Genomic DNA, 22,578 nt, shown 5'->3' on the forward strand with positions numbered 1-22,578 from the left:
TCCAGGAACATAAAGTGAAAAACAACTTTGTCCTTTAGGTAATCTATATGTTGGGTTCAAAATAACCAATAAGAAACCTGTTACTTCCTGCGCGCGCGAAACCTGCCCCTTTATCCTATAAAAGACCTGTACCCCAAAGCCCGGTGTGCCAGTTCACCAAAGCTCCGGCTGAGGTTTTGCTGAGCACCCGCAGGCGCCTGTGTATCAATAAATTGCCTCATGTTTTTTGCAGCCAGTGTCTCGTGCGTTCTTCCTTGGACAGGGAGTCGGAGGGTCTTTCATATGGAATGACCAAAAAAGAGTGAGTAAAATCAGAGAGCCAAAAACACAAACAAAGCTAGGTGTCTGTAAGGGTTGGTAAGGTTTACCATCTACCCTAACAATAGAGGTCATAGAATGAGTAGTAGGCCCCCAGAACTCCTTGAGGACTGAATATGTAGCCCTGGTGTCTCGGGGGGAAGGAGACAGGCATAGCTGAAATACACAGAGTTACCCTGGGTTCTTGTGGAGTGATGGTATTGGTCAGGTGATGGGAACCTGGGCCTCGTCAATCCTCTGCAGCCAGTCCTAAGAGTTGGAAAGGGGAACCAGAAAGGCCGGATGGCCAGGTGCCACTATAGGCTTGGGGACAGTCAACGACCCAGTGTCCCTTCTGATGGCATTTAGGACAAAGGCCCTGAGGCTTGTGAGGCTTAAGACATGTACAAGCCCAGTGACCCATCTGACGACATTTAAAACAGGGTATGGGTGGTCCTGAGGGACCCATCCACTGGCCAGTGGAACCAGGGGCAGATGCTAAGGCCAGACAGACAGCTTGAGTGAGCATCTCTCTCATTATACACCTTAAAGGCCACTTCCAGAACCTCAGCTTGGGGAGTTAGGAGCCCCCTCTTGAGGCGCCTCAGTTTGGCCTTAATATTGGGGAAACTCTGGGAGAAAAAGTAGGTCATTAGTAGTTGTCTCCCATCTGGAGTCTCAGGGTCCAGATTAGTGTATTGTAATAAAAACTTGGTCAGGGGGTCTAAAATGTTGAAGGGTTTTCATTCTTAAATTGGAAGAGTTCTTGGAGCCTTTCATAACTAATAGCCTTATGGGATGAATTGGTTTCTACTAGTTACTCCTCTAGGCGAATTGTAATCCCAATTGGGGTCCCAATCAGAGACTGCTTCAATGCCAATCAGATAGGCAGGGGAGGTCTGATATACCTCATCAGCATAATTTCTAGTTGTGCTCCCAAACTCACCTGTGCTCCTCAGGCAGGAGGGTGTTAGATAAGATCATATGGACATTGTGGAAGGTCAAATTATATGATTGGGTCAGAAACTGAAACTCTTTGTTATATGTGGTGAGACTTGAAGTATAGGACCTAAGCTGCTTTTCTGACAAAGAGAAAGAAGGCACATGAACCTGGATTACACTATCTACCCCAACCTCCAGCATAGAGGACACAGAGATGCAGGTTAGGCAGTGGCAGCCCATGAGTATGTGGCAGGAGGAGAGAAGGGCAGAGGGGCCGAGGGGACAGTTGCTGCAGAGGTTTCATTAGAAAGAGAATTGTGGAATGGACAGGGCTCATCTGCTGGGTTGAAGGAGAAGGAGTCCCTGGTAGGATCTTCTGTCCCTTTGGAATCAGGCATAGGGGAAGTGAGAGCTGAGAGGACTTGTGTGGGAGAGCAAGAGCTGCAGAGAGAGGGCTTAGAATGGAGAGAAGTCTTGAACATATGATATCTCATTTTCCCAAGTGCTCACAATAGTTGAAAAGATCCCTGATAATATTGGAATCTAAGGTGCCATTAAGCAGCCATTTGGAGTTGTTATCCAAAGGATATTGAGGCCAGATCTGATTGCATGAGCAGATAAGTTTTGGGGGGGGTTAGGTCCAGGGTGAGAGAGAGACATAGTTTAGTCAGGAGGCAGCTAGGGGATTATGGGAGGGAACAGATGAGGTGATTTTAGAGGTGGGGTGAGACATAGGAGGTGAGTTTAGAGGTGGGGTGTCTCCCAGCCTCTAGTATCACCTAGTCAAAAGGACGGTTACGCTCAGGAGGTCATCACTACTGCTGGGTAAATGTTGGGGCAGGAGCCTGTAGAGGCCCTTGGGTGCCTGGCTGGGACTATTTAGTAGAAGCCCATAGAAAGGGCAGAAGCCTGTAGAAGGGGCAAACACCCATAGAGATTAACCAGAGGCCGAGAGGTCAGCTCACCAGGAACAACTACCAATCATCCTCAGTGTTTTTTTTTTTTTTCTCAAAACATAGGACCCAAATAAAAGACCACCTATAGACCCAGTTGACAGTAGGGATCAGCTATAGCTGTGAAAGCTGTGGCTGTGGCTTCCCCTGACCACATGGTAACCCTGGGAGTGCTGCACAATCAATGGTCACTTCCCGGGACACGTAGTTCGTTTAGGTTGACCGGAGACAAGGGTCTTACCTGAAATGTCTGGTGGTGGGTACAGAGAGGGCATTCAGCAAAATGGAGGGCCTGGTCCCATGAAGGAATGCAGATCAGGGCCCAGTGATGCTCAGTGACCCTTGAAGAGGGGAGCGGGCACTCCGGGGAACCTGATCCCGGGTTTCAGCACCAAAATGAAGGGAAAGCAAGGAATGAGAGACAGGGAAGTGAGAAATGAAAGATAGAGACCAGGCAGAGATATACACGAGAGTTTATTGTCAGAGTTGACAAATAGCCATCTCTGTATAGGAGAGAGAGGCAAAACAGGCTTGGGTTCTGGGACTTTTATAGGGCAGGCTCAGGAATCAGAGCAGAGGAGGTCCTAATGCGGGCAGTTAAGGGTTGGGTTGGTATGAGGGAGCCTTTCTCAGAAAGGATCTTGTGTTGGTATGGTGAGCCTTTCTCAGAAAGGACTTGGGCAGGGAAGTGAAATTTTTTCCTTAAAATGGCGGCTGTCACTTAAGATGGCTGTCCAGATGCTAAGCAAGGACTTTATAGACCCTGTCTCAAAATAAAAAATAAAAAGGGTGGGGATGTTGCTCAGTGGTTAAACATCCCTGTGCTTGTTCTTCTGAACCTGCTCCCACTGCCAAAAAAAGATTAAATATCATGAGAATTATTCATTCTTTGAGACTGTAAGGAAGGATGGCCATGAGAACAATCAGTCCTAGTACCTTTTGTGGGGGTACAAATCTAATGAAAACATCCAGTTTCTTCAATAGGTATTGATCTTCTCAACTCTTCTGACTCTACTTGAGTCAGTTTTGACAATTGTATATTTCTTAAAAATTTGCATTTTCTATCTTTTCTTCACTTGTCAGGAGTTTATTCATCTTTCTGAAGACTCTCCTTTTGGATTTATTCAGAGACTGATTGTTGTGGTTTTGTTTTGTTCTCAATGTTGGATCATACGGTTGCTATAGTATAAACTGGAACATCCTCCAGAGGCCCATGTGTTAAAGGTAATACTGTGGCACTACTAGGAGGTGGTACAACCTGAAACAGGTGGGGCCTAATGGGAGATCTTCTGCTCACTGGAGGCATGCCCTCAAAGGAGATAAAAGGATCCCAATTCCTTCCTTTCTCTTTCACATCCCGCCTATGATGTGAGTAGCTTTGCTCTGTCATGTGCTGTCTGTCTGTACTTCCTTGCCATGATGTACTGCTTCTCCACAGGCTCAAAAGCAACGAAGTCAACTGGTCACAGACTGAAACCTCTGAAACTATGAGCCAAAGTAATCTCTTTACAAGTTGATTAGATAAGGTATTTTGTTACAGTGATGGAAAGCTCACTAATACAATGATCAATGTAAAATATTCTGTGTAGCTTTATAGCAAAATTTAGACTGAAAACTTGTATTAATTTCACTACGCTTACATTCCTCTTTTTCCTTCTTTGTCTGAAACAAAATTCATTTTCTTCTAGAGCTGAACCTTTGACTTGGCAACTCCATTCTGAGTGTATACAACAGAATGTGTGCATATGTTCACCAAAAGGCAGGTTCAGGCTGGGGATGCAGCTCAGTGGTAGAGCATTTGCCTAGCATATGGGAAGCCCTAAGTTTGATCCCTAGTACTGGGGGGAAAAAAGTGTTCATAGCAGTACTATTTGTAATAATATAAAACTAGGAAACAATCCTCATATTTATCAATTATAGAATGGATAAATTGTCAAAAACCATCTACAGCAGAATATTTACAGTGATGAGAATGAATGAACTACAACTACATGCACGAACATGGATGGATCTCACGAGCATAATACTGTATGAAGAAGCCACACAGCTAAGAATTTATTCTGTATTGTTTTACTTACATAAAATTTAAAAACATAAACCAATTCATGGTTATATAAGTCAAGCGGCTAAAATGGGGGTCGTGGCACACACCTGTAATCCCAGAAACTGGGAAGCCTGAGGCAGGAGGACTGCAAGTTCAAAGCCAGCAGGGGCAACTCAGTGAGACTCTGTTTCAAAATAAAAAGGGCGGGGGATGTAGCTAAGTGGTAGAGTGGCCAAAGTTCAATCCCCAATACCAAAACAACAACAATAACAAAACAAATAAAAAGCTGAACTGAAAATGATCAATTCATTTTCATAATTCTTCGGAAACTTCAACGTTATTCTGTTTTACAAACGAGGAGTATAAGATGCAGCAGTTGAGCCATTTGCAACTGCTAAATGGTAGAACTGAGATTGTAATTCAGGCCTTCTGATTCTTTTTTTTTTTTTTTTTAAGAGAGAGTGATAGAGGGGGAGAGAGAGAGAGAGAGAATTTTAATATTTATTTTTTATTTACCGGTGGACACAACATCTTTGTTTTGTATGTGGTGCTGAGGATCGAACCCGGGCCGCACGCATGCCAGGCGAGCGCGCTACCGCTTGAGCCACATCCCCAGCTCCAGGCCTTCTGATTCTAAACCATCTATTTTACTAAAGTTATCCTCCATGTCCAAAAGAGATGTTTGCTTGGGCCTTGTTTTCCTTAGGCTGTCAATTTGAGTATTTTAAATGTGTTTAGTTAGTAACATCTGCTAGGCGCATGCGTCTCTTCCTTTTCCCGCAATAGGGTGGAGGGGAAACGCCTCCTCTTTCCCTTACGCTTGCCTCTTTTGGCCCCGGCGGCTCGCCATCATTGGCGAAGACATTCGCTAGGATGGCGACTGGAACCCCGGATTCGCAAGCACGATTTGGTCAGTCAGTGAAGGGGCTTCTCACTGAGAAAGTGAACACCTGTGGTACCGACGTGATCGCGCTCACCAAGCAAGTGCTCAAGGGGTCCCGCAGCTCCGAGGTGAGCTGGGAGTGGAAGCTGCCGGCCCAGCACTCCGGAACGGGCAGTCTTTCGTAGTTGTGTTCGGTCGACGCGTTGCATCCTGGGGCGTGTAGGCTGTGAACTGGTCGCCCGGGGTGGGGCTGGTCCTCGGAGGGCGCGTGTTGCATTCTGGGGTATGTAGTCTCTGGGTATGTCTAGCGGCTTAAAGCGAAGAAAAGTGTGATGAGAATCTGCGCTTTTAAAATAGTCCTTAATTGTACTTGGGGTTGTCTCTAGTGAAGATCGGGTCCATTCGGCCCCGGAATTTCTGTATCAGCATCCCAGATTTCTCGCACACTTTTGTGCATCGCCAAGGGATTTATTCCTTCCTGATTTGTCTCTTTGATCACATTCTTGGTTTTCTGGGTTTGGTTTGGTTTTAGAATAGCTTTCTCCTTTGCCCCGTTTCTCTCTCCATCTTCTGGCTGGTTGCATGAATGGAATTATTTGATGGCTTCTCTCACCAAAAAGCTTTATATATATATATATATATATATATATATATATATATATATATATATATATACTCTGCCTCTCCTTCAAGCAGACCTATCTATTGAACTAGATATTCACGCAGGAGAAATGAAAATATATGTCCCCATGGACTGGTGAAAGGATGATGAAATGGGTCCAGTGACCCAGCCTCTCCACTCATAGGTATTTATTCAAGAGAAGTGAAAACATATGCCCATCATTTTGTATTGATTTCTTTTCTTTTTTGTTCATATTTTGTTCATCATTTTATTGGATTAAAAAAATCACACATTTAACATAGCTAATATTTCCAGTTTTGCCTTCTTTAAAATGGTGTGTGTGTGTGTGTGTGAGCGATGAACCCCAAGGCCTCAGACATGCTAGGCAAGCACTCTACTACTGAGAGCTACATCTCCAGTCCAAATGTTATGCCCTTAGCTTTACTGCGAATGACTTCACACAACCAACCAACCAACAAAACAACTATATGAGAAGGTGCTTTCATGTTTAATTCCTTCTGTTTTTCATGACTTTTGGATTCTTTTTCTTTTTTAAAAAATAAAATTGTGTGTGTGTGTGTATGTGTGTGTATACATACAAATACACATAATTTGGTATAAATCGTCTTGAATTGTTTTTTGGGGAGAAACATGGTACAAATATGTATAGGACTAGGGATGTGGCTTAGTGGTAGAGTACTTGTCCAGCATGTATGAGGCCCTGGGTTTGATCCCCAGCATGACAAAAATAAAAATATGTATAAAACTTAAAAATTGATAATGTTCATATTAACCACAGGTATTATTGAAAATCATAATAAACTTACATTTATTGAGCATTTTCTGTGTGCTGGACACTGCTATGTTTTATTTAACTTAAATCATTAAGATGTTATATTGATTATAAAAATATAATTATTGAAAAAGAAGGTACTTTTCTTACATAGAAGATACAGAGAGGATTTTAAATTGTTTTGGGTCATACCAGCTAGGCTTCAAACCTGGTCCTAGGCTCATACTCTTGAATACTGCCTTTCATGTTATTAGCTCAATTAAGTGATCAAAAAGTTACTGTGCCATCATTGACTGCCCTCATCTTTGCATTATTCCCCTTATGTATTTTTCACATGGGCTTCTGCTGTGGGATATTTAGATTTGTGTTCATAAATTAAATGTGTGGATTGAGCTAAACTAAAATATAGCCGGCTTTCTGAGATAGGATTAATACATCATCTCTCAATTCTCTGAACTTTGTACTGAATCTATCTCACTCTCTTTTTTTTAAAAAAATATATTTAGTTGTAGATGGACACAATACCTTTATTTTCTTTCTTTATTTTTATGTGGTGCTGAGGATCGAACTTAATGCCTCCTACTGAGCTACCAGCCCCAGCCCTGTGCTGAATCTCTTACATGACACTTATACCATGTTGCCTTTTCTGTACTTTTACCATTTCCTTTATTAGCCTGTGAGGTTATTGGAGTGTCTTTCTGATTTTCAGTCCCTTCTAATCCATAGAGATCTTCAGCAGTCTCCACATAGCTATTTGTTTAATTGACAATTTGCACTTATAAAACACTCATTCCATAGCATTCATTTAACAAATATTTATTAACAAAGAGTTCCTGCTATATGCTAGGAGCTGTTCTAGGTGCAAGGGATAAACAAAACGAAATTCCTATACTTAGAAGAGACAGACAATAAATGAAACACACAAAAAAATCAAGAGGTGGTAGATGCTATGAATAAGACTAAATCTGAGAACAGAGAATGATGAAAGGGTTTACCTTCAGCAGGGTGGTCAGGAAAGGGCCTCTGGGGAGGTGACATTTGAGCAGACAATGGAATGAAGTGTGGGAGCAAGCCATGTGGATATCTGGAGCAAAATGTCAAATGCAGAGGCCTTGAGGTGAGGGTGAGTATAAGGAATGCAGGGAGTCCAGTGTGCCAGAAGCAGAAAGTGAGGAGACAGGTGCCCACTTAGGCCCACAGCACTGGAGTGCTTGTCTCTAATACGCTATTCTCACACACCTGTCCTATCCAGCTGAGTCATATGCTTAGTGAGGATCCATTGTGTTTTTCCTGAACTGTGTGTATCCCTTATACTTGTTATTGCAGCTAGATAATTGAATGTAATCATATGGAAAGTGAGGAAAGATGAATGAAAAAAACAGAGCTGCTATTGCTATGAAAACTAAGATGAAGATGGGGCTGGGGATATGGCTCAAGTAGTAGAGCGCTCGCCTGGCATGCATAAGGAACTGGGTTCGATCCTCAGCACCATATAAAAATAAAAAATAAAGATATTGTGTCCACTTAAAGCTAAAAAAATAATTGTTAAAAAAAACTAAGATGAAGAATCAGAAATACTTGTTGCAGATGAGTAGCTAAAACAAACTTATTGAGTTTCTGTGCTCAGATTTTTTTGCAGGTATATTCCAGATGTTCCATTTTAAAGAAGGCAAAGCTGGAAGTCTTAGATGATAGATGTGTTGTTGGTTTATGTAAGAAAATGATGCAGAGTGCTAGTGAGTACATCTGGTCATCAAGGATAAGGCCTTGGCCCTGCATTGCGACAGCCCCTGCATTCCAGGCAGTTGCACGTTCCATCACATCTATCTTCTAAATTTTTCTCAAATCTCCCTTTTTTCACATTCTGTGTTTATTTTTTGTCTGAAGTCCTGTCATGTCCTCTTAACCATTCTGTCTGTCTATATCCTCCTGCCCCCAGTCCATTCTGCTCACCTCACTTCTAAAACAGTAAATCTAATAATGCTATTTTTCTGAAAAATTACATGTAAAATGAGTCTAAATCCTAACCTTTACATCTCAGCTTAGACGTTGCTTCTTTAGGAAGCCCTCCCTGAATAGCTACCCTCCTAATAAGCTGGACATCCCCGCTCCCACATGCTCCTTAAGTACCCACTGCTTCCCTGTCAACACTTCCCTCAAGATATTTTAGTGCCTATGACTCTGTAGCCCCTCCAGAATTGTGAGCCCCCTTATTACTCTTATTCAGAGAACTGGTATATTCTAAGTACTCAAAAAATATTTGTTGAATGAATAAGTGAATGAATAACATATATTTTATTCATATTCTTTCTTTATGCAATTAGTTTGTCACTCATTATCCCCCATCTATAGGTGTTTGAATTGTGTTACTTTAAAGTGACTGTAGAGGGGTTGGGGATATAGCTCCAATTATTAGGATATAGTGCTTGCCTCGCATGCATAAGGTCCTGGGTTCAATCCCCCCCACCCTCAAGAAAAGGTGACTGTAGGGATATGGCAGCATCACTCAATGGTATAGTGCATGCCTAGCAAGATCCTGGGTTCAATCCGTAGCATTGAAAAAAATAAAAAATAGTGGCCATAGGAGTGGAACACACACTTTCATATATTATTATTATTTTTTAAATATTTATTTCTTAGTTTTAGGTGGACACAATATCTTTATTTTTTTTTAATGTGGTGCTGAGAATCAAACTTAGTGCCTCACACATGCCAGGTGAGCGCGCTACCAGTTGAGCCACATCCCCAGCCCCACTTTCATATATTATTGGTGGGAATGCAAAGTGGCACAACCCTGGTGGAGGGGATTTGGTAATATTGTAGCAAAACTACATATAATAATCATGATTCTATGAGTCTGTCCCAAAGGTAAGCTAGCAAAAATGCAGATATACATTAGAATTCCTTGTAACACTTCTTTCAGTAGCAAAAGACAGGAAACAGCTGGGTGTAGGAGGCGTGAGTTCAAAGCCAGCCTCAGCAATGGCAAGGTGTTAAGCAACTCAATGAAACTCTGTCTCTAAATAAAGTACAAAATAGGGCTGGGGATGTGGCTCAGTGGTCAAGTACCTCTGAGTTCAATTCCCGATACCAAAAAAAAAAAAAGACTAGAAACAACCCCAAAGACTGGTTGAATAATCTGATACATCTATATAGTGTGGTACTTGTAGTTGTAAAAGAATGAAGGAGATTCAATATATGTTGCTGCAGATCAATGTGAGGGATGTTATTATGACATGAAAACAGCAGGGTGTGGAAGAATACATATAGTATGTTAAATTTTAAGTAAAAACTGGGAGGGAGTAAATACATATTGTTTTCTCTCTATATCTACAGGTTCTATATCCACAGATTCAATCAACTGCAGATTGAAAATGTAGTTACATCTGTGATTTTGTGCCTGTACTGAACATGTGCAGACTTTTCCCCCTTGTCATTATTCCCTAAACAATACAGTGTAACTGTTTGCATAGCATTTACATTGTATTGTGTATTATAAATAAGTTGGAGATGATTTAAAGGGTACAGGAAAATGTGTATAGATTATGTGCAAATATTGTGGCTTTTTTTTTTTTTTTGACATGTAATGCATCTGTTTCTTATCTGGACCCAAAAGTAAAAACATCGGCAGGCTATTTCCAACTGTCAGGGAACAGAATGGAAAGCGCATATCTGCCTGTGATGAAGTGGTTCAGGCCCACTCATACCTAAAGTTTTTGTTGTTGTTGTTGTTTTTTGGTAGAAACACTTTAAAAAATTTTTTTGTTCTAATTAGCTACACATGACAGTAGAATGCATTTTGATACACTGTACACAAATGGAGTATAACTTCTTATTCCTCTGGCTGTACATGGTATTGAGTCACACCAGTAGTGTAATCATACACTTATATAGAGTAATAATGTCTGTCTCATTCTACCACCCTTCCCATCCCCACAGCACCACCCCTCTCCCCTCACTCCCCCCCCCCCCCCCCCCCCCCCCCCCCCCGCACAATCCAAAGTTCCTTCATTCTTCACTGCCCACCCACCCCAGTGGCATTTTAAATAATGGACTTGAGCTCTACAGAGTTCGGTATCCACTGGGGCCCGAGAAACAATCATCTGCAGATACCAAGGGACAACTATACAAGTGTCCTTGTTTTAAAATGGAACAATGGAAAGATAAATGAAAAACTAATAAAAATAGCCATGCATGGAGGGTGGGGGAGGGACAGAGATGCAAGGTTTTTATTTTATTGTTCAGACTTCAGAAGTATATAAAGATTTACTAATTTTAAAATTTAAACTGAAAAGAAAAATAAATAAATAAAAGTTTTTCTGGGGGAAGGAATCTGGGAACTATAGCAATACTAATGTTCCTGGTTAATTTGAAATCAGCTCCATTTTCACCAGACTGTCTGCCCTAGGGGAGCAGGGAGGGCTAATAGGATGCACATTGCATCTTTACAGGGCCGGACTTAGGATGCTGGGAGCAGGGTACACCATGAGGCCAGAAATCTTAGTTGATCTCTGCTTGCCTCTCAGTGTCAACTCAGTCAGCTTTGCTGTGACCTCAGGCCATCCAGCTGAGGCCAAACTCAGCTTTTCTCTCTTGGTCTCAGGGCCCAGCTGTCCGTGAACTCATTAAAATCCTCCCTCCACATTTCTCCTTGCTTTTCTTCTCCAACCCCTTCTGGCCATCTTCCATATAGTGGTTCCCACTCTAAGCTTGGAGCTTCTTTTCAGGACCCCCTCCCCATCCTTTTTATTGTCTTCCTTTTTCCTTTTTTGTTTTTTTGGTGGTGCTAGGCTTGTATGCTAGGTAAGAGTTCCAGCACTGAGTTGCATTTCTAGACAGATCCATTCCCCCTGTCTTTTCCAGTCTAGCCTCAACTCCTGCTACCTCACCACTCTCAAACTACCACAAATTCCAAATTTGCTTTTAAAGAATCAAGTCAGAGCCATGCGCAGTGGCACACACCTGTAATCCCAGTGGCTAGGGAGGTGGAGGCAGGAGCCAGCCTCAGCAAAAGCGAGGTGCTAAGCAACTTTGTGAGACCCTGTCTCCAAATAAAATACAAAATAGGGTTGGGGATGTGGCTCAGTGGTTGAGTGCCCCGAGTTCAATTCCCAGTTCCATTAAAAAAAAAAAAAAAAAAGAATCAGAAGTCAAGTTCTGTCACTGGACTTACGGAGACAAAGGTTTCATGCTGATTTCTCTTGACACTTGATGAATAAGCTATGATGAATGCCCTGTGGTCTTGGAGCATTCAGATTCTCAGGAGGAGGCTTTTGGACAGATGTCAAGCCCATGCCAGAACTGCCACAGTGCCAATGAAATGAATTTTCTTTTCTTTTCTTTTCTTTTTTTAAATTTTTTAGTTGTAGTTGAACACAATACCTTTATTTTATTTATTTTTATGTGGTGCTGAGGATTGAACCAAGGGCCTTGCACATGCTAGGTGAGCACTCTACTGCTGAGCCACAACCCAGTCCCTGAAATGAATTTTCAATACGAACAAATGGAAAGTTCTTCTCCATTATATTATGAACATTTGTGGTTGTGTTCGATGGAGGAGGGCAGGAGGGAGAGGATGGTGGTGGAACAGCTGCACAGAGAAAATTGCAGGAAGTTTGGAAATTTTCATCATTACCATTTTATTCTTGTCTTCCAGCTGCTGGGTCAGGCAGCTCGAAACATGGTACTACAGGAAGATGCCATCTTGCACTCTGAAGACGTAAGAAATAATTTTTGTATGATTTGGGTTTAGATACATAGTTTGTGTGGCTACCAGGAAGTGGAATATTCTGCTTCTTTCTCTTTTTATGCAGAGCTTAAGGAAAATGGCAATAATAACAACACATCTTCAATACCAGTGAGTATTCCCTTTCTAGCAACTGCTTGCAGCAAAATCGTCTATAGCCTGCTTTCATTGCTTCTGTGCTTCAGCACATTTTCCCCATGGAGGCAGGGTTGGGAGTGAAGGTGAGGTTGGTCAAGGATGAAATTCCCGGCTGGGGATGTGGCTCAAGCAGTGGCCCGCTCGCCTGGCATGCGTGCGGCCCGGGTTCGATCCTCAGCACCACATACAAACAAAGATGTTGTGTCCGCCGAAAACTAAACAATAAATATTTAAAAATTCTCTCTCTCTCTCTTTAAAAAAAAAAAAAAAAAAAAAAGGATGAAATTCCTCTGTGGAGAAAGGCCTGATGTTTTAGAAGTTGAGTTAGAGGGTGAGATCAGGAGCATGGGCCACCTTTTGTGAACCTCCCTCTGTTAATATGAGGACTCCTCGGAGGGATATCCTATAATGTCAGAGCCCATGCCAGGACTATGTGGCACTGTGCTTAGCACCTGGTATTTGTCAACTGTGCCCAGTGTCTCTCCTGTGGTAACTGCTTCTTCACCAGGGAATCAAGTGTAATGGGAATCTGTGTCCTACAATCCACATATTACATGGAACCAGCTGCTGAATTTGAGTCATTCTTCTGGTTGTTGGACCATTCCCCCACTCTGGAGAGTACTGTTACCTCTTTAGTTTAGAATCCACCTTTTTTTTTTTTTTTTTTAATAGTTGTAGATGGACAGCATGTCTTTATTTGTTTAGTTTTTTTTTTTTTTTTTTTTAATGAAGTACTGAGAATCAAACCCAGTGCCTCACACATGCTAGCAAGCTCTCTGCCACTGAGCTACAGTCCCAGCCCTAGAATCCATCTTTTTTTTAATGTACATAACTTATAACTTGACTTTTAATAAAAAACCTTTCCCCTTATGAAAACATAATTTTTGCATTATAGATAAATAAGAAATTACAGAAAAGCATGAAAAAGAACATCAAAAATCATTTTTAGTAGTACCATCCATTGGTAATTACTTTTCATATTTCTGAGCATTTCTTTTGAAATCATTTTATGAAATGTTAGGATTATGTGGAAGTTTGAGTGAGCTGCTCAATTTAGCAGCTGTTTATGAATTCCTTAGTAGTATGAAGGGAGTTTTGCTGTGGGAGAAGAGATGTCCAGATCCCCCTCCCCATCACCCCCACAAAGACACTAAAATGCAGCTTCATTGGTAGAATAGGAAAAGGGCATTAATGTTCTTAGGAAATTATCATCTGCAAAGACCTAAAGTTTATTCAACAACTGCCCTTTACTTACTATAGTAACACTGATTGATGATAATTATTATTATAAACAATATTATTATTTTATAGGAAGGGACATAGATCCATGGAAGAACTTTGTGGCAACTGCTTCAAGAGTCCTGTGAAAGGAATTCTTCTCTTTTTCTATTGATCATTTTTATAATGTAAATCTTTTGTAAAAGATTTGATGGCATAATCAGGGTTTCAGAGGTTAGGTTTTCTAAAGTCAGACAGTTTAAAGGAGATGGGGTAAGATGTGGTGTCTTTATTTAGACTGCTGTGGTAGAATACCATAGTCTGGTGGTTTAAACAAATGTTTAGTTTGCACAGTTCTGGAGTCTGGGAGTCTGAGATCAAGGTTTCCGTGTGGTTGGGTTCTTTGTGAAGGCCTTCCTCTTATTTCACAGATGGTCATCTTCTCATTGTATCCTCATGTGGCAGGAAGGAAAATCATGTCTCTTTTCCAATGGGAACTATTCTCATGCATAAGAGATGATTACACAACACCTTCATGTCCTAAATACCACCCAAAGCCCTCACCCCTAATGTCATCACATTGGGAGATGAGGATTTCTTTCTTTTTTTATTTTTTACATACATGACAACAGTGGAATGTATTACACTCATTATTACCCATTACAGCACAAGTTTTCGTAACTCTGAATATAAAGTATGTTCATGCCAAATTATGCCATTGTACATGTACTCTTTTTTTTGCATTATAATTCTTAATATACATATATACCACAATTTTTTATATTTCTGTTTGTATATAAGGTATACTGACACCGACTTCAAATCTTCTTACATATATTTTGTATAATGATGACCATCATCGTCCCCCAATCTTGCTATTCCCCTTCCCCCTCCCTTTCCCTCCCACCTTTCTTCCCTCTCTAGAAATAATCATCCTCCCATGCTCTCTTTTCCTATCCCACTTTGAGTCTCCCCACTTATATCAGAGAAAACATTTGGCATTTGTGTTTTAGAATCCATTTTTTTTAGCAGCTCTGCACTCAGATAAGAATCCCTTATAATAATCTTTGGAGAGGATGGACAGAAATATAGAGTGTGAAATATAGAGCTGGAAATTTGTTCTGCCTGTATATATCTGTATATATCATAAATAACTTCTACTAGTTCACTAGGTTTTCTTATGTTTATTTTCCTCTTTCATTTTCTGATTTAGGCAAGAAGCTATTCAGAAGAAGTAAGTAATCCCAAAAGCGGGGAGTGGGGGACCAATTAAAGCAGGCTGGAGAATTGTACTGCTTTACCCAGGATCAGTGTAAAATTCTGGTTGACATATGCCCTTAAATTGGCATGCTCTGAGATAGCTCATTTAGGACTTAAAGATCACAGTATATCTGTGGTATGGCAGCACATGCCTTTGGCCAGGCTTAGTAGTTGAGTAAGACCCTAAGCAATTTAGCAAGATCCTGTCTCAAAATAAAAAATGAAAAATAGCTAGGAATATAGCTCAGTGGGAAAGTGCCCCTGGGCTTAATCCCCATTACCAAAAAAATAAAAACAAAAACAAAACCAGTGTATTTCAAGTCTGGGGATCTAGCTCAGTGGTAGAACACTTGTCTAGCATGTGTGAGATCCTGGATTTAATCCCCTGTACTACAAACAACAACAGAAATTTTCAAAGGCATATAGTAACTCAATTCACTGCTAGTAAGGGCATTCTAAAAGTTACAGGGTATAGACCCAACTTTAAGGAATTAAAAAAAAAAAAAACCCTTTTACATTGGTAAAATTCATTAAGTAGAGTAAAAGTGCTAAAGTCATTAAATAGATTGGCTTTTTTTGTTTGTGTGATATTGGAGATTGAAACCAAGGCCTCCTGTGTGCTAGGTGAGTGCTACCAAACTACATCCCCAGCCCTTTTTATTTTATTTTGAGACAGGATCTTCCTAAGTTACCTAGGCTCACCTTGAACTTGTGATCTTCCTGTTTTAGCCTCCTGAGTAGCTGGGATTATAGTTGTGCGACCAGCACTAGATGGTTTTGCAAACCTTTCTTAAAAGCTTCAACATTTTTTTCCCCTTGAGATGGGTTCTCACTATGTTGCCCAGGCTGGCCTCAAATTCCTGGGCTCAAGTGATCCTCCTGCCTCAGCCTTCTAAGAAGCTGGGAGTACAGGTACATGTCACTACATCTAGTTTATAAATGAAACACTTCTAGGTATCTGTGGTATGGCAACACATACACCTAGAAGTATTGATTGGTATTGGTCCCACAAGGGGACCAATATGAATTTTGATTTATCTGTAACAATTTTTATGCAATATAAATAGATTATACAAAGAAAATCTTTATTGTTCATTTCAGATAAACCCTTTCTCTATTCTAATTTCTAGTGTTGAACAGTCATCAGATCTACAGGACCAGTTGAATCACCTGTTAAAATAGAATGGCATATAAGAGGGGAACAGCACTTCTTTGCCTGATGCTGAGGAGGATTGTCTTATACAACTTTTGGGCTGTGGGTTTGATTTTCCATTTCATCTCAACATTGCAATTGAAAAAAATTTGTTGATATATGGTTTCTCCTGAAAAGAAGTTGACAGCATAAAACTTCTACTGTGAACCATGAAAATAATTAATATTTTTTTTCTTTTAGATCATTCAGGATACATTTTTATTTCATGAATATTAATAGGTAATGAATAATGATAGGTAATACCTGTTGACTTGTTCTTTTCTTTTCTATTAACTCAGAGAAGATACTTCTCTTATTTGTTGTAGCAAATTCCTAAATGAAAATTAGGTAAATGGTAATCATATCTGGCCAGCTGTAGCCTCTTGCCTTGACCTGCATTCCGTGGGTTCCTTTGTTGTTGTGATTCTTGATTAAATGACCTTGGTTCATTTTGTAATTTTGCTAATTATCAGCAAGTTCACTTGTACAACGTCATTGCCAAATGTGAAGGGAGATGAATTACTATGAATGATTGTGGCACAGGATTGTACCATGATGAAAACCTTAATATTTGTAGGTATTTACCTATGTTCATTAGATTCTTCTTGTTAATTGACATTCCCATTATCTATAGGAATACTTTGTTTGAAGTTAATTTGGGACTATCCTATTCTAAGGAATTGAGAGAAAGCTGTCATGAGAAAGTGTCTTCCCTGATAGAAAAAAAAAAAAAGCAAAATCAATCCAATTTAATTCATATTATATAATACCAAGTTAACAGATCAAATTACATATGTCTCTCTTTATACACATATGTATGTATATACTTAACTTGTGAAGAATCTGAAAAGTCAATTACTTAAGGATTAATTCTATAAACTTTTACTAACAATTATTTTTAAATGTAAACAGGCTCTACTTACCTTTAAAAAAGAAAAAAAAAAAAAAACTAAGTCCAACTATTACAAGAAGTGGTAAAATACTTAAGACAAAAAACATTAAAATGGAGGTATGATCTATGTTTGCTTTGTGTTAGAACAAATGTTAAAGAAGCAGTGATTAGCTGGACATGGTGATACATGCCTGTAATTCCAGCGATTCAGGAGTCTAAGGTAGAAGGATTGCAAGTTTGAGGCAACTCAGTAATTTAGTGAAGCCTAAGTGATTTAGTGAGACCCTGTCTCAAAATAAAAAATAAAAAGAGCTAGGAATGTGGCTCAGTGGTAAAGCATCCCTGGATTCAATTCCCAGTAAGGAAAAGAAAAGAAACAGTGATTGCATATATTTATTATCCAATAAGATAAATTTCATAGTAAACATTGTAATAGTAAAGGGCTGGGATTGTAACTCAGAGGTAGAGCACTGGCCTACCATGTGTGAGGCACTGGGTTCCATCCTCAGCACCACATAAAAATAACTAAATAAATATATGTCCACCTATAACTAAAAAATAAAATATTAAAAAAATAGTAAAGGTATATAATGAAAATCTAGTAGTGGTGAAATCAGTCACTTTAAAAAACATAATGCCAAAAAATGAAAGAAAATAAACAAATAACCAGAAATGTGAGAGCAATAGAAAATGTTACATAATTTTTTAATAGAAATAAATAACATAGATAGAATTCACTAGTGATCAAAAACATGGATACAAAAAATACTTCATTAGGTAACATAAGTCATAGTGGATATGCTGGAAGATAATTGTTTTTATTGTTGTCAATGGACCTTTATTTTGCTTATTTATATGCAGGGCTGAAAATCAAACCCAATGCCTCACATATGTTAAGTAAGTGCTCTACCACTGAGCTACAAACCCAGCCCAAAGATATTTTTTAAGTAATGAAAATTCAAATTTCATAGAAGAAAATTTACATGATGACATTAGGCAATACTAGAAGAAAAAAATTATGTTTTAAATCTTTGTATTAGGTCTAGGAGCGGTGGTGTATTCCTGTCTGAGATTCAGGCAGGAGGATCACAGTTTGAGATCAGCCTGGGCAGATCTTAGGGGGATAACAGTGGAAATAATTTTTTTCCCAATGAGTTTACAGTTAGAATTTGGAAAGAAAACAAAAGAAATAAAAATGGAAATAAGAAAACTAAGCACAAATGACAAAGATTTAGAAAAAATTATAAAACAATTATTAAGAAGTTGTTATGGATCAAATTGTTAAAGTGTCAGCTCAACCATAAAAGTACAAATTGGTAAATTTATAGTTGAATAGGAGATATTTAAAATACATTAAAACTTTTTTTTAAGATTTTTTTTTTAAGAGAGAGAGAGAGAGAATTTTAATATTTATTTTTTAGTTTTCGGCAGACACAACATCTTTGTTTGTATGTGGTGCTGAGGATCGAACCCAGGCCGCATGCATGGCAGGCGAGTGCGCTACCGCTTGAGCCACATCCCCAGCCCCAATGTCTGACTCTTTATAAAATATATTACAAAAATGATATTTAAAAAATAGAATGTTTCCCAATTAGTTATGAGAAATACCATAATCGATAAACTGCCAAAGAATAATCACCAGTCATTTGCTTATGATAGTGCTTTCCTGTGGCTTTTCCAAGCCATTAAAGAATAAATTCTTTCCATATACTCCCAAAATAGTAAAAATAATAGTTAAAATACCAATTTACATGCTGAAGTAAATATGATTTTTACTTTAAAAAAATTTTTTTAGATGTTGATGAACCTTTACTTTATTCATTTATTTGTATGCAGTTCTGAGAATCAAACCTAGTACCTCACACATGCTAGGCAAGTGCTCTACCACTAAGCCACAACCCCACCCCATGATTTTGATTTTTAATTAAAGAAATAAAAAGCAGATAAAGTAAGAAAATTTAGGAGATTTTTATTTATTTATATTGGTGTAAAATCCTTTAAAAATCTTTAAAATAATTGAATAAAGAAATTTTGAAGAATTATTCAAGCAATTCCAGAAGTACAAAGTTGATATAACAGTTACCAAACACATTACACTAATAAGAAATAATAAAATCTTTATCAGTGTAATGTATACTGAAAAGGCACTTAAAATTCAACTATCTCAAATGAAACTAAATGAAAAAAAATTCTAAAAGAGCATCTTTTTTAGTTGTAGGTGGACACTATACCTTTATTTTATTTTATTTTATTTTTATTTTTATTTTTTAGTTGTAGTTGGACACAATACCTTTATTTTATTTATTTATTTTTATGTGGTGCTGAGGATCAAACCCAGGACCTCGCACCTGCTAGGCAAGCACTCTACCACTGAGCTACAGCCCCAGCCCAAAAAAGAGCATGTTTTAAAAACCTAAGAACAAACATAATATTTGATGAAGAAGGAAGAATCACAGAACCTCGAAAATTAGAGATGTAAGGGACTATAAAACTGTTACATTCTGGTAATGTTTTGCAAATGAAAAACACCCCCAGGGAGACGAAATGACTTATCCAAGGTCATTAGCTTGATGAAGGTCTTTTGACCACTAGCCTAGCTTCTGTTACCTGTTACTTTTCTTATAAGTAGAAACGAGCATGTTATCTGTCATGTCTTGTCTTTAACATAATAAAAAACTTGTCCAAAAGGAAAGGATGTTAGAAGTGACCGATTCTAATCTATCTGTCCTTGGTGCTGCAATTTGTAGGGGGCAAGCATTTTGGTGCTCATCCAGCTTCTGCTTAATGCTTCCAGTGTTTGAGAAATCCTTTACTCAGGGATGCTGGCCATTTTGGAAAGCTCTACTTCTTGAAAGATGAGTATAAAACAAAAATCTGCCTTTCTGGGCCATTCTGGAATTGTCAGACCAGTAGTTTCTAAGGTGCACAAGGCCATCCTTGGAGGTAAGAGAGAAAAGATGAAAAAATATATATATATATACATATGTGTGTGTATACATATGTAAATATATATATATATATATATATATATATATATATATATATATATATATGTATATACGTATATGTATATATATTTTGGTACTGGGGATTGAACATAGGAGTGCTTTACCACTGAGCTACATCCCCTGCCCTTTTTATTTTTTATTTTGCGACAGGGTTTTGCTCACTTGCTGAGCATCTCCCTAAGTTGCTTAAAGTCTGGCCACATTGTAATCCTCCCACCTCAGCCTCCCTGTTTATTATTTAATTATTTATTGGTACCCACTATTAAACTCATGGGCACTCAACCACTGAGCCTCATCCCCAGCCCTATTTTGTATTTTATTTAGAGACAGGATCTCCCTGAGTTGCTTAGCACCTTGCTGAGTCGCTGAGGCTGGCTTTGAACTCGAACTCCTCCTACCTTAGCCTCCCTAGCCTCTGGGATTATAGGCATGTACCACCTAATTTTTTAAAATTAGTTTTTGTGCCAGGTGTGGCAGCACAGAGCTATAATCCCAGGGATTTAGGAGGCTGAAGCAGGAGGATTCCAAGTTCAAGGCCAGCCTCAACAATTTAGTGACTCTGTCTCAAATTAAAAAAAAAAAAAAAAAAAAAGGACTGGGGATGTAGCTCAGTGGTAAAGCATCCCTCGGTTGAATACCAATACCAAAAATAAAGGATAAAAAATTAGCTTTTGGGGCTGGGGCTGTGGCTCAATGGCAGAACGCCTGCCTCGCACATATGAGGCACCACATAAAAATAAAAAAACAAAATAAAGATATTGTGTCCATCTATAACTAAAAATATATTTTTTAAAAAATTAACTAGGGCTTAATATGAGATTTAGTTTATGTAGTATACAAATAATTTAGTTTAGGTACTATACAGATAATTAGCATATCTGCCATTTAGTGGGGGTATTAAAAAAAAATAAAGAATGTGGCTTGGGAGGCTGAGACAGGAGGATCACAGGTTCAAAACCAGCCTCAGCAACAGGGAGGCACTAAGCAACTCAGTGAGACCCTGTCTCTAAATAAAATACAAAATAGGGCTGGGGATGTGGCTCAGAGGTTGAGTGTCCCTGAGTTCAATCCTCAGTACCCACTCCCCAAAAAAATAAGTAAATTAAATAAATAAAAATAAAGTATATGAAACAAGAGTTGTGGATGTAACTCAGTGGTAGAGCACTTGCTTAGTATGTGCAAGACCCTGAGTTTGATCTCCAGCATTACAAAAAATAGAAGAAAAACAAAAACAAACCTGTCGATGAGGCACTGACCAATCAGAATGGCTGACAGTCTCAATCTGGTCCAAAATCAGCTCAACACACCAGATACCCTGAGGGAAAAGTGGGAATAACTCATTTTAAGTTTGTGGTAGTTTGCTTAACTGCATTATCTGTGTGTGGTTAAATATTATCAAGTGGTTCTTATAAAATGAAGAAAGACTAAACCACAGACTGAAGATAATATAATAAAGCAAGCCCAACTGAAAATGATAGAGCCCTCTCTTTAACCTCCTTCCTGTGTTAATTAATCTTTTCCTATAAGAAAAAGCTGCTTCCTTTTTTTTTTTTTTTTTTTTTTTTTTGTAACAGGGATTGAACCCAGGGCACTTAAACACTGAACAACATCCCCAGTAGTTTTTAAACATATTTTATTTTGAGATAAGATCTCCCTAAATTGCTTAGGGCCTCACTAGTTGCTAAGCCTGGCTTTGAACTTGCAATTCTCCGCTTCAACCTCCCCAGCTGCTGGGATTACAGGTGTGTGCCACCACAGCCCACTAAAAGCTTCTATTTTTAACAAGGAGTGAGAAAGTAACTGCTTTTCTAAAGGAACTCATTCTATGGAGAGAATATTTTGAAAACTAATTATTGAGGACTGTTTCCACCATTACATAATTTCTAGAAAATGATACCTATATAGATGTTTCTTTTATGAACTTAGTAGTTGTAAAGGGCTAGAGGTGTAGCATTTGCCTAGCATGTGCAAGGTCCTGGGTTCAATCCCCAGCTCCAGCAAAAATGAAAATTTACTAGCTTAATTTTAACAAACCTTTTATGTACTGGCAAATGAGACTGAAAAGTAAATGTAATTTAGCAAGTCTACTTTTTTCCAAAGGTACCCTTTCACTTGGACCTCCCTGCCTCCGCACCGTCCTGATGATGGAAATGCTTTTTGCAACCACAAAAGGAAATGAGATATATAGATATGATGGTCGGCAATACCCGGAAAACACATGTGAACCGACCAAAAATTACTATAGGTGAAAGTGAACTTAACAAAATTGCTTTCCTAAATACAACTCATAATAAATTAAGAATGGCTACATACTGTGTGATTCCATTTACAGGACATCTGGAAAATGTCCTATAGGGAAGGGGAACAGACCTGTGGTTGCTTAGGAGCTGGGGGTGGGAGGAGGGAATTTACTACAAAGGGGCACAGAGAAACTGGTATGAGAACTTTTAACTTTGGTGACAGTGATGTACAGGTTTGTCAGAATTCATAGAACTGTACGCTGAAGAAAGGTGAATTTGGTTGAGTGTAAATTTTATCTCAATAAACCTGACTTAAAAAACAGATTGTGGAAAGGCGATTTCATTCCCTA

The 22,578-nt window shown here is 39.0% G+C and overlaps 1 protein-coding gene across 5 annotated transcripts; it reads left to right on the forward strand.

Moving 5' to 3' along the window:
* Positions 1-5,061: 5,061 nt before the first annotated feature.
* On the forward strand, positions 5,062-22,550 carry Borcs7 (BLOC-1 related complex subunit 7). 5 transcript variants are annotated; one of them, XM_076835273.1, is made up of 7 exons: positions 5,062-5,247; positions 12,191-12,253; positions 12,348-12,391; positions 14,850-14,870; positions 16,027-16,151; positions 16,290-16,328; positions 19,728-22,550. In XM_076835273.1, the coding sequence occupies exons 1-5, from the start codon at positions 5,110-5,112 to the stop codon at positions 16,076-16,078; spliced, it is 318 nt and encodes a 105-aa protein (XP_076691388.1). In that variant the 5' UTR covers positions 5,062-5,109; the 3' UTR covers positions 16,079-16,151; positions 16,290-16,328; positions 19,728-22,550. The 5 variants fall into 5 exon arrangements, with proteins under 5 accessions (XP_076691388.1, XP_076691389.1, XP_076691387.1 ...); XM_076835274.1 differs by having other exon boundaries at positions 22,089-22,128; XM_076835272.1 differs by having other exon boundaries at positions 16,027-16,328.
* Positions 22,551-22,578: the final 28 nt, after the last annotated feature.

The sequence above is a fragment of the Callospermophilus lateralis genome, chromosome 15 (genome assembly GCF_048772815.1).
Source record: "Callospermophilus lateralis isolate mCalLat2 chromosome 15, mCalLat2.hap1, whole genome shotgun sequence".
In the NCBI taxonomy this organism is placed as follows: domain Eukaryota; kingdom Metazoa; phylum Chordata; class Mammalia; order Rodentia; family Sciuridae; genus Callospermophilus; species Callospermophilus lateralis.

Excerpts from the sequence above, each read along its gene's own strand:
- Borcs7 (XM_076835270.1), top strand. The coding sequence starts at position 5,110 with ATGGCGACTGGAACCCCGGATTCGCAAGCACGATTTGGTCAGTCAGTG. Across the intron at positions 5,248-12,190 it reads AGGGGTCCCGCAGCTCCGAG|CTGCTGGGTCAGGCAGCTCG; the intron begins GTGAGCTGGGAG and ends CTTGTCTTCCAG. Across the intron at positions 12,254-12,347 it reads CCATCTTGCACTCTGAAGAC|AGCTTAAGGAAAATGGCAAT; the intron begins GTAAGAAATAAT and ends CTTTTTATGCAG.